The sequence below is a fragment of the Gastrolobium bilobum genome, unplaced genomic scaffold (assembly GCF_033153095.1).
Source record: "Gastrolobium bilobum isolate Gb01-03AN ecotype WA unplaced genomic scaffold, APGP_CSIRO_Gbil_v1 utg182659, whole genome shotgun sequence".
Lineage (NCBI taxonomy): Eukaryota > Viridiplantae > Streptophyta > Magnoliopsida > Fabales > Fabaceae > Gastrolobium > Gastrolobium bilobum.
This window is the reverse complement of record NW_026898445.1, coordinates 42,034-53,955: the sequence shown is the minus strand read 5'-3', so window position 1 is coordinate 53,955 and position 11,922 is coordinate 42,034. Positions and strand designations below refer to the sequence as shown.

Below are 11,922 nucleotides of genomic sequence, written 5' to 3'. Positions count from 1 at the left end.
CCTGCTGAAAGCAAATAAGAGGGCAATTGGGTGGACAATGGCTGACATTATTGGCATTAGTCCTTCCATGCGCATGCACCGCATTCTACTTGAAGAAGGAGCTAAACAAGTGAGACAGCCCCAAAGGCGTTTGAACCCACTAATTCTAGATGTGGTGAAGAAGGAAGTAACAAAACTCTTGCAAGCTGGAATGATTTACCCCATCTCTGATAGCCAGCGGGTTAGTCCTGTTTAGGTGGTCCCTAAAAAGTCGGGAGTCACTGTGATTGCCAACCAGAATAATGAGTTGATTACAACAAGAGCTCAAAATAGTTGGAGAGTCTGCATAGACTACCGTAGGCTCAATCAGGAAACCTGCAAGGATCACTATCCTCTTCCATTTATTGATCAGATGTTGGAGCGGTTGGCTGGTAAATCCCACTACTGTTTTTTGGATGGGTACTCAGGCTACTTCCAGATCCACATTGCACTTGAGGATCAGGAGAAGACGACCTTCACATGCCCCTTTGGCACATATGCATACATGCGAATGCCCTTTGGACTTTGCAACGCACCAGGTACTTTTCAGCGTTGCATGGTAAGCATCTTTGCTGAGTTGTTAGAGGATTGCATGGAGGTTTTTATGGATGATTTCAGTTTCTATGGTTCTTTTTTTGATGCATGTTTGGGTAATCTGGGTAGAGTTCTGAACAAATGCATTCAAACCAATCTTGTGTTGAATTTTGAAAAATGTCATTTCATGGTTGAGTCAGTGATAGTTTTAGGGCATGTTGTTTCTAAAAAGGGTATTGAAGTGGATCCTGCTAAAATTGATGTTATTACTGCTTTGCCTTACCCCGCTTCTGTGCGGGAAATTCGTTCTTTTCTTGGCCATGCAGGTTTTTATAGACGTTTCATTCAGGATTTCAGCAAGATTGCTCTTCCACTTGTCCAATCTCCTCCAGAAAGACATTGACTTTGAGTTTGGTGATGCATGCAAGGCAGCTTTTGATCACCTGAAGCGCTGCCTAACCATAGCTCCTGTGATCTGGGCACCTGATTGGTCTCTCCCATTTGAGTTGATGTGCGATGCATCTAATTATGCTGTTGGAGCTGTTCTTGCTCAGCGGGTCAACAAGGCCCCACATGTCATTGCATATGCATCCAGGACATTGGATTCTGCTCAATCCAACTATACCACCACTGAAAAAGAACTCTTGGCTATAGTGTTTGCTCTTGAAAAGTTTCGGTCGTATCTGTTAGATACTAAGGTTATTGTTTCCATGACCATGCAGCTTTGAAATTTCTTTTAAAGAAAGCAGATGCTAAGCCTAGACTCATCCGGTGGATGTTGCTGCTCCAAGAGTTTGATATTGAGATTAAAGATAGAAGTGGAGCGGAAAACCAAGTTGCTGATCATCTGAGCCACATCACCTCTCTTCATCTGACCCTATACCTATTGGGGATGATTCCCTGATGAGCAGCTTTTACAGCTGCAAGGTAAGTTCCCTTGGTTTGCTGATATAGTTAATTACTTGGTTGCTAGTGCATTACCTGTTGACTCTACTAAGGCTCAGACCTTGAAACTGAAAAGTGAGTCTAAATACTATGTGTGGGATGATCCTTACTTGTGGAGATTTTGTAGTGACCAAGTGGTTAGGAGATGTGTGCCTGACAGTGACACTCTATCTGTTTTAAATTTTTGTCATGCATCTCCCTGTGGTGGTCATTTTGGACCACAAAGAACTGCAAGGAAGGTTCTAGATTCTGGTTTATTCTGGCCTTCTCTATTTCATGATGCTTATGAGTTTTGTAAGTCTTGCGCTAATTGTCAGAGAGCAGCTAGCATTTTCCGTAGACATGAGATACCCCAAAACCCTATACTTTTCTGTGAGGTTTTTGATGTTTGGGGTATTGATTTTATGGGTCCCTTTCTTGTTTCCTTTGGTTTTGCTTACATACTCTTAGCTGTGGATTATGTTTCTAAGTGGATTGAGGCGAAAGCCACCCGAACTGATGATTCTGCTGTTGTTGTAGATTTTGTTCGTTCTCATATTTTCTGTAGGTTTGGCATTCCTCGAGCCATTATCAGTGATCAGGGCTCACATTTTTGCAATAGGAGCATGGATGCCTTGCTGAAAAAATATGGAGTCCTCCACAAAGTATCTACAGCATACCATCCACAGACAAATGGCCAAGCTGAAGTTTCAAACAGAGAAGTTAAGCAAATCCTTCAGAAGACTGTCAATGCTAATAGAAAGGATTGGAGCAAGAAGTTAGAAGATGCTTTGTGGGCATACAGGACTGCCTATAAGACTCCGATTGGGATGTCCCCTTACCAGCTTGTTTATGGTAAGGCATGCCACCTACCAGTGGAGTTGGAGCATCGGGCATATTGGGCTGTGAAGCAGTGTAACATGGACCTAATCCAGTCAGGGGGAGAAAGGAAATTACAACTGCAAGAGTTAGAAGAGCTTCGTTTGGATGCTTATGAGAGCTCACGCCTATACAAGGAAAAGACAAAGGAATTTCATGATAAGCAGATCCTGAGGAAAGAATTTGCAGTGGGCCAGAATGTGCTGTTATTCAATTCCCGTCTTAAGTTTATGCCTGGTAAACTCAGATCAAGATGGGATGGCCCCTTTATTATTACTGCTATTTTTCCTTATGGTGTAGTTGAATTAAGTGATAAGCAGACTGGAAACACCTTCACTGTGAATGGGCATCGTCTGAAGCCCTTTTATGAAGGAGTACAGCGGCAGCAGCTTGTAGAGACATAGACAGATGCAGAGCTTCGGCTGCTTGATGTTGTTTACCCTCCTTAAGGAGGACAGGGAGTTCACTTCCTTTCTTAGCTTTGTTTTTCACGTTTGGATTTCAATAAAAAAAAGTTGATTGATTTTCTTGTTCTCTTATGATTAGTGAGTTATACATGGATTATACTTGAATCACAGGGTTTGATAGAAATTTCTGCTTAGGCTTGGTTCTTGATTCTTGGATTTCATTACTTGCTACTTGATACTGTGCTGCTGATTGCATGATTTGGTATACCCTTGTGAAGTTTTTGAGCCTGTAGACATGGTCTTCATCTGTAGGCCAATTTTTCTTTCTTGTGTGATTCTGCTCTTGATTGTTGTCCTCTAGAACTTTCTCTTGTTCTTTTTGAAACTGCAGTTTCCACTTGCATGCATGAATATGATTGAGGTATTCTTTCTTTCTTTACCCACTTTAGCCAGATAGCCATCCCTTATATTATTATCCCTTGGTAAGCCCTTTGAGCCTTTCTTTCCTTTATTTCTTAAGCCACATTACAATCCTAAGTGAAAAACCACTTGATTCCCTACCCTGGGGATTTACTGAGAAATGGTTTCATTGTGATGTTGTGTTTAAGTGTGGGGGTTTGCCCGAGACGAACAAAAAGTTTAAGTGTGGGGGGTGACCATTTGATTCATTTCTGCTATATGGTTTTACTTATGTGGTTTTACTTCTGAAAAAAAAAACAAAGAGCAAAGAAAAAAAAAAACAAAAAACGAAAAAAAAGGATGTGTTTATTTCTATCTTTTCAGTATCTTTGTTTTATGTTCTTAGTTTAGTTCTTAACTTTTGCTCTTTGTAAATTTCTGGAGTGTTTAGCTTTCTCTTCCATATTCATCCATGCCTTTACCTCAGCCCCATTACAACCTTGCATAAAGCCCTCTTGATTTGTGCATGCATGTGTTATTAGCAGTGGAGAAGTAGAAGTTGAGCAATCCTATGGTAGGATGATTTTCTTGAGTTGATTTGAGTGATATACTGAATTAACTGATACACTTGAGAGAAAATTGAGAGCATCCTGTGAGGAACCATTTTTGTGTAGTTAGCAGTTGCAGTTGAAATTGGCAGGTCTTGTGATTTGAGATTAAGGAATTTTTGTCCTGGTTGTTTTATCTGTTCAAAACTTGTGATTTTTGTTATCTTTTGTATACTTGCTAATTATTAGGAAGGATAGGTTGATCTTCACTCTTTTCTTATTTCTTTGCTTTCTTTTTTCTATTATAGTTTTTGCCCAATAGTGCAAAAAGCTAAGTGCGGGGGAATTTGATAACTCATATTTTATTGCACTTATTTGTTACTCTTGATTAGTATTTTTAGGATTTATTTGAATAAAATAATGATGTTTTGAGTTAACTTACATTTTTAGTTTTTGATTGGGTTTAATTTATTTTCGTTAGAATTTTTCAGCTTTACGTTACTTCTGTATTTTTGCCATATCTTGGTCCACAGTGTTTGGATTGACTCCGTTCTTGTTTGATTTTTTAGAAAACACAGAGGGCTACAATTCTTATACAGAGCTCGAAGCCCAATTCAGAAAGGAAGCTGGTCGAATTCTTGCGCCAAGTCGGACACATTTTGCTAAAGTTTTAGACTTGTAATTTAAATTAAAACCCAATTACATAAGTGGCCCAAAGCCAAGTTTTATTTTATTTTATTTATTTTATTTCGTATTTTAGAAAGATGGGCCGATCAGAACTGAACCCTAACCCGATTTGGGTAGGGGTATATGACGGCAGAGTAGAAAACTATTATTCATTCTAAATTTTCGTATTTTGGGATTAAAGCACTTTCTCTGGAGCGTTCTTTGCGTTCTTCATCTTTTTCTTCTTCTTGTTCTTTTTATTTTATTTTAATCATGTTTACCTTAGCCATGCGAAGCTAAGAACCTTTTAATCAACCTAAGGGTAATGCATTCCATGGAATAGTCTTGAGGGTCTGCGCTTTATTTTAAATCAGTTTCGTTTCCCTTCCCAACTCAGATTGATATCGTGGATATTCAATCTGAGGTTCGCTATTGCGATTATGGAAAAGGATTAATCATCAGATTTGATGGTTAGATTGATTGACCCTATGACCTTAAATCAAACGGGCTGATATTCTGCGATTGTATGAGTAGAAGCACCGTATTTGATCAAATGTTAAGCGATCGCTTAGATAGGGTTGTCAATTGCAAATAAGGATTCTGATTCGATTGACGATCAATTACGATTCTGATATCTTTTTATCTGAGGAAAGACGTCCATGGAACCCTAACCTTAGGTTGGTTAATTTTTAATTACGAATTTTTATTCCAAAGTTATATTCTGCCTTTTCAATTATTCAATCAAAATCCAAAACCCCCATTTTAATTTTCTGTCATTATAAGCGATTTTTACCAAAACAATTTCCTTGAGAGACGATTTAGGGTTTTCACTTTACTACAAATTTTCTGAATCCTAATAAAAAATAATTTTTAATTTGCGCGAGTTCGACAGCTCGTGTCAGTACCCGGACCTCAGATCTAACTTGCTGAAAATGGTGGCGCCAAATAATTCATCAAGTAGTTCTTCTATGGTGGGAATAGGAAAAACATTATTGATGGTGATGGATATTAGGGCTCGATAATCGACACATATTCTCCAAGTATGATCCTGTTCTTTTACTAGTAATACAGGTGAAGAGAAAGCACTATGACTATGCTGTATAAAGCCCAAAGACAACAAATTAGCCACTTGTTTCTCAATTTTTGCCTTTTGATGGTAAGGATACCTATATGGTTTTACCACTACAGGTTTAGAGCCTTATACCAATTCAATACCATGCATCATATCTCTATCCAGAGGTAGGGTAGTAGGAATAGAAAAAAATGGAGCTATACGAGATTAAAACCTGCCAAATTAGGGAATGTACCTTCTCCTGCAACTGTTGTAATTCCCTTAAAGTCTATTGATTGCCATTCCCTTATGCACATGGCAATTTGAGGTTTCCTCACTTGACATAATTTCACCTTGTAAACAGACTTGCTCACCTTTCCATTGAAACTCCATTGAGTGTTCACTATAGTCATGAGTCACTTTACCCAACATAACCAACCAATGCATTTCCAAAACCAATTGTAAACTCGCCAATTCTACTACCCAAAAATCCACCTTGAAATTGAATCCCTGGATCAGCAATTCCAGCCCTGGACATTTCTTCACACAGTTTAAGAACTTGAGGCAAGTTTAGTTCCTCTGCCAAAGAACGATTAATAAGTTGTGTGAACTTCCAGAATCAACCAAAAGATACAACTCTTTAGTGCCAATATGTGCCAACAACATCAGTGACTTGGGGTCAATTGTGCTTGATAATGAGTTCAAGGCTCCATCCACTTTTGATACATTGATTCCTCTGTTTTCCACACAATTTCCTCCTCATCTCCTTGCGCACTGTCATCCTCCTCATCTCCCACCACGAACAACATCTTAGCCTTGCAGCGATGTTTGTTTGACCATTTTTCCTCACAAGTGAAACAAAGCCCCAATTCTCGCTTTCGCTATATTTTTTCTGATAATTTCAGAATGGAATCAAAGAAGAAGCTCCCGTGGTTGGTGCCGGTAGAGCTACAACTGGAGAGTTTGATGGTCCAACAATTTGCTTTTCCGAAGACACAAAAGAATACTTGGGACTTGACTTTTTGGTGATTGTTGAAAAAGAGGATTTTAGTTCTGTGTGATGGTTATCATATACAATCGCCAATTGCATAGCTTGATGTAACGAGGAAGGAGAATGTAATTACACTGCCCCTTACTACTCAGATTGTAGCCTAGAGACAAAGAGAGCCATTAGTAACTCATCGCTAATATTATCTACCTGATTCATCAATTTCTAGAATTCCTGCATATACTCCACCAATGTACCATGCTGCACGAGTTTAGCCAATATTCCTATGACATCCTTATAATTCGAAGAACCAAACATTTTTCTAACCGCCAGAACAAAATCAGACCAAGAAACGATCGCTTCGCTATTATAAACCATTGGTACCAATCTGCAGCGGTACACTCCATGCATAACCCAGCGATTTGAATCTTTAAATGTTCCGGAAGAGTAGACAAGTATCTGGAAGAACAATTTAGTTTTAAAGATCCAATTATTAGGTTCCTTTTTCATGTACCTCAAGATAGCGCGGTGGTCAACGACATTTCCCCCAAACACTGCGCGATGAGCTCCAGTATCCAAATTAGGGTTCTCAGATGAAGAACATGAATTTTGAGCCATGAATTCCCGAAATGTTGCATCCAATGCAGAAAATCGATCAGCGAATTGATGCAAAAGCTGATTGACTTCATCACGGTGAGCCATGAATTCCTCTGCAAGCTCCTGGACTGGCATAGTTGAATCAGAACGAAAGCACCTGAATGTTAGGTGATAGCACCTAAGAACACATGACGCAAACTTGTAGAAGAAATATACTGAGTAATGTGATCTTTTTATTCAATGAATCCCAATTTAGCCAACAATCTGAGTTATATCCTTTTTACAAACAGTAACCGCTTACACAATTGTACCTAACTCAATCTCCTTGAAGTTTCTACTACCACAAACTTCCTACTATATATTTTCCTTTTTTACATAGTCCTTGGCCTAAACTGGTTTCTTCTCCCTTATGGCTGTTTCTCACTTTGGCCCGTAACATCATTTTTTCTAAACTTTGTTTTACAAATATCTTCAAACTCTCCACTTTTCTATCTTCACTCCTAGTAACACAGCTTCTTCCAATGTTCCTCTTTCCCTTTTTTTTTCTTTCACAAATCTCTTTTCACTTCCCCTTTCTTATATATATATATATATATAGGGTTTAACTTTTCTTATGTTGTAGGATTGTAGGAGAGAAAAAAAGTAGAGAGAAGTTAAATGTGGGTCCCATATTTTATATTAAAAAAGAAAAGAAAAATTAATTGGCACGGAAAACGAATTTGTGTAGGAAAATGAGAGTATCTCATGTGGCATGAGAGTATTATTTCCCATATATATATTCCTTTGTGTGCATCCCCCTTTTTTTTGGGCAAAGAGAAAGCTCATCATATAATCTATTTTCCAACGAAGCATGGTCCCATTTGCTCCCTATACACGGTCATTTGAATGCGCCTAAATACGGGGAGTTGTTTGTCTTCATTAATCATAAGCTAACTTTTTGCAATCTCTTGCATGAATTATACTCTACCAAATAATGAAGAAAAAAAATCTAAAGAGATAGCTATCTTCCTCTATAATGATCCATCGTTAATGGGTCATGAGGGTAGAATAATTCAAAAAAGAGAACAACTACTGCAAAGCATGTAGGGTTAGGAAGCAATTATCTTACGCAAAATATTTTTAAGTAATTGTTTTTTCCATCAATAATATCTTTTTTCTCATAATTTTAATTTTATGAATAACTATTTAAATTTGCAAAGTGAAGAGGAACTTTTTTTTTTTTTTTTGCCAAAAGTGGGTGTTTACAATTGCCCCTTGTTGGTCGTGTCCTCACCAAGGAAAGTTGTTTCAAGATGATTACACTCTTGTAAGCGCACACATCCAAGTAATAATTGAGAGTATAATGACCCAGAATATCATTTCCATGGATAAAATATTGCTAAGGTGAACTATAAATTGTAAAAAGAATGCAATTAAATAAAGAAAATAACAATAAACAGAATTGAACTATTTTCTGCTTTCGTTTCCAGCTATCAAAATGGTGTCCCCGCTCTAACAGCAAGTTCAAACTACACTTAAAAAATTGGTTTTTAAAAACCAGATATGGAACTGAACCGCTTTTTCAAAACCAGTTCTTGAACATAATTATTTTTGAAAAATTAATTCATAAACTGAATTGGTTTATGAACTGCATTGATTTTTAAAATCAATTTAAGAACCGAACTGATTTAAAAATTCATGAAACGCATTTTTTTTTCTTTTCTCTTATTTTTTTTATTTAACTTTTCTCTCTATTTTTCTTCCTTATTTTATATTTATTTTTATTACTTTATTTATTTTTATTACTTTATTTATTTAATTTTTTTATTTTTATTTTCTCTCATATTTTTAGTTCTTTTTATTTTTTTCAATTGTTTATTGTTTTTTTTTCTTCAAATTTTAGGTATTATTATTATTTTTTATTTTCTCAATACTTTTCATTTGGGTTCAGAACTGGTTCAAAAACCAGTTCTATATTTAAAAAAACACTATATTTAAAAAACATTATATTTAAAAAAAATAATTTTTAAAATTAGTTCTTGAACTAAACTATTTTTAAAAACTAGTTCTTGAACTGAAAATTAGTTTAAGAATAGAACCAATTTTTTTCTCTTCTTTTCATTTCTTTTTCTTTTTCTTTTTCTCTCTCTATTTCTCTTCTCGTATTTATTTATTTACCTTCTTCTTTTTATTTTTTTCTCTTGTCTATGTTTTATTTCTTATTTCTTATTTCTTATTTTTAATTTAGTTATTTATGCATTTTTAATTTAAGTATCATTTATATATATTTTTTAAATTTTTGTTTTTATCAGTTATGATAAATAGTTGAATTTCTGAATATTGGCTATTATTCTTCTTATCAACTCTAATACATCTTTGAAGACTGTATCCTATATATTTTGACATTAGACGGATTTGAAAAAAATTATATCGTATGCGGACTACATTTAAAATGAAACTAACGTACTAGAAACAAAAAATTAGGAGTAAATATCATTTTCGGTCCTCAGCAAATTTTACGATGCTCGCTTTAATCCAGCAAATAGAAAGGCTATTCGTGTGGTCCCTAAAAAATTCAAAGTGGACCCATTTTAGTATTTTTGAGAGATTAATGTGAGTCTTTTTTTAATTTGTAAGAGACCACGATTTCAATTAAATGGATCCATTTTAAATTTCGTAACCACCACTAATCGGCGTTTTTATTTGCTAAACAAATTAGATAAACCAATATTTATATCTCATATCATTTCGTTTTGTCAAATATTAAAATTATTCTTAAATAAGCCCAATGAGATGGAGTAATGAATCTGACACATCAACTCTCCTGTCAATCAAAATTTCTGATCTTTTTGGTTACCTCTTCATTTCAAATTAACGTAATTTCCCATATAGCTCTACAAAGGACCTACAAATAATAATGGTTTAGTCAAGCGATGCTAATCTGTATACTCAAACACCATTTAGTTTTTAACTTATCATGCTTGATTGTACCCAAACGGACATCAGCTATTTGGTCAAATGCAAAGCTGGAATTTCGTTGTTTTAATCACCCTTTATTAGTCCAAACACCGTCTAACGTTTTATTATTGTTGTTGAACAATAGCTCCTTTAAGAAACAGACTCGGACTTTTTATGGAAAAATTTAGGTATATAGTTATTTATGTTAACTAATAAATACTTAAAAGAGTTTCTGGAAGTCACTGGATACTATCAACGTTAATAACAAAATGGCAGGACTGCAATAATCATAACTGGTTTGATTTTTTTTCTTTTTTTTCAACCTACAATGCAACTCCCACTATTTGGCAGTTTGATTATTACCTTAGTTTGCCCCATTGTTAAAGAAAGTAATGTTGTAATGATGTTATCTATTTTCTGTTGCAATCCGAGGACTCAATGTATTTGAGACAAACGGCAACGATGCAAGTTATGTTGATCGAAACTCACACATACACATTATAATTAATCTGTCTGTAATTGCTTGGATTTTTTGACCACTCTACTATGTAAGCAGGCTGCCTTGTTCGGCAATCAATTCTTATTTATTATCTTACATTGCAGGCCTAAGCAAGCCTACCTAGTACTATATATATCTCAAATCTCCCTGTTTGCCATGCACCCCAACCTAGTTCTAAATTAATCTCAACCATGGCTAAAACTCTTCTTAAAACACAAAACCTGTTTTCTGCTATCCTTACGCTCGTCCTCTTTTTTCTGTTGCAATTCAGCAATGTCAAGTCAGATTCATTTTCATTCAGTTTCTCAAGTTTCGGGCCAGAACAAAATTTTGATATAGGTTATCTTGGCGATGCCCGTCCATCAGGTGGGGTTATACAACTAACAAGAAGAGATGGACCAGATGGTATTACTCTCCAGAAACACAGTGTTGGTCGAGCTGTTTATATTCCACCAGTGCGCCTGTGGGACAAAAGCACAGGCAAACTTGCAGACTTCGAAACTGAGTTCTCATTTGTGGTGGACTCAGCTGGTAGAGAAATCCATGCTGATGGGTTGGCCTTCTTTATGATACCATTTGATGCTGACCCCAGAATTCCTAAAAATTCAACTGGAGGATACCTTGGACTATTTAGTCCTGAAACTGCTTTCAACTCATATAAAAATCAAATTTTGGCTGTTGAATTTGACAGCTTCGGAAATGTATGGGATCCCAAGCCTGTACCAATAGCTCCTCATATTGGAATTGACATAAACTCTCTTGCTTCATCGATCACTGATGATTGGCCTATTAATTCGGTCCCTGAAGGATCAATAGGAAAAGCTCTCATAGGCTATGACTCCAATGCTAAACGATTGAGTGCCTCTGTTAGTTACAATGATGGTAAACAATTTGTTGGCGTGACACAAACCATTGATTTGAGGGGTATTCTGCCGGAGTGGGTTAGAATTGGTTTCTCTGCTGCCACTGGTGATGATGTTGAATCACATGACATTCTTTCCTGGAATTTCGCTTCACAAATCTAGAGCAGTTCCTGACTGGAGGACAATAAAGTAATGTTCGGGTCTTGAGATGTCGAGTCTTATAATCATGCAATCTGAGCGTTTCAGTGGATTCTGTACTAGCGTTTGTTTTTCTCAAATAAAGCCAAATTCGGTCTTGTCAAATTAATAACCATGATATGTTTAAATTTTAGTGTACGTTTTATCAAGTTTTCCTTTCCGCTCTTTATCTTTATCGATGGGGAGTGGATCCGACTTTTTAATTATTGTGCCCCTTAATTATTTTAAAATTATCACTTTGCCCTCGTACCAAAATATATAGCTCATTTGCCCATTGTTTGACCGTAGACTCAATTATATACTTCAGTACATTGCTTTATACTCAAGTATTCTGTGTAAAAAAATGCTATGTTCGAGCACACTAGTGGCTTACTCGGGCATTGTTCATATTCTGAGCATTTATTGCAATATTTA

The 11,922-nt window shown here is 36.2% G+C and overlaps 2 protein-coding genes across 2 annotated transcripts; both read left to right on the top strand.

Moving 5' to 3' along the window:
* The first annotated feature begins 37 nt into the window (after positions 1-37).
* LOC133316347 (uncharacterized) lies at positions 38-2,759 on the top strand. Its single transcript, XM_061518078.1, has 4 exons — positions 38-220; positions 392-878; positions 985-1,250; positions 1,464-2,759. The coding sequence occupies exons 1-4, from the start codon at positions 38-40 to the stop codon at positions 2,757-2,759; spliced, it is 2,232 nt and encodes a 743-aa protein (XP_061374062.1).
* A 7,879-nt stretch (positions 2,760-10,638) lies between these two features.
* On the top strand, positions 10,639-11,472 carry LOC133316346 (lectin 8-like). Its single transcript, XM_061518077.1, has one exon. The coding sequence runs from the start codon at positions 10,639-10,641 to the stop codon at positions 11,470-11,472; it is 834 nt and encodes a 277-aa protein (XP_061374061.1).
* The last annotated feature ends 450 nt before the right edge of the window (positions 11,473-11,922 follow it).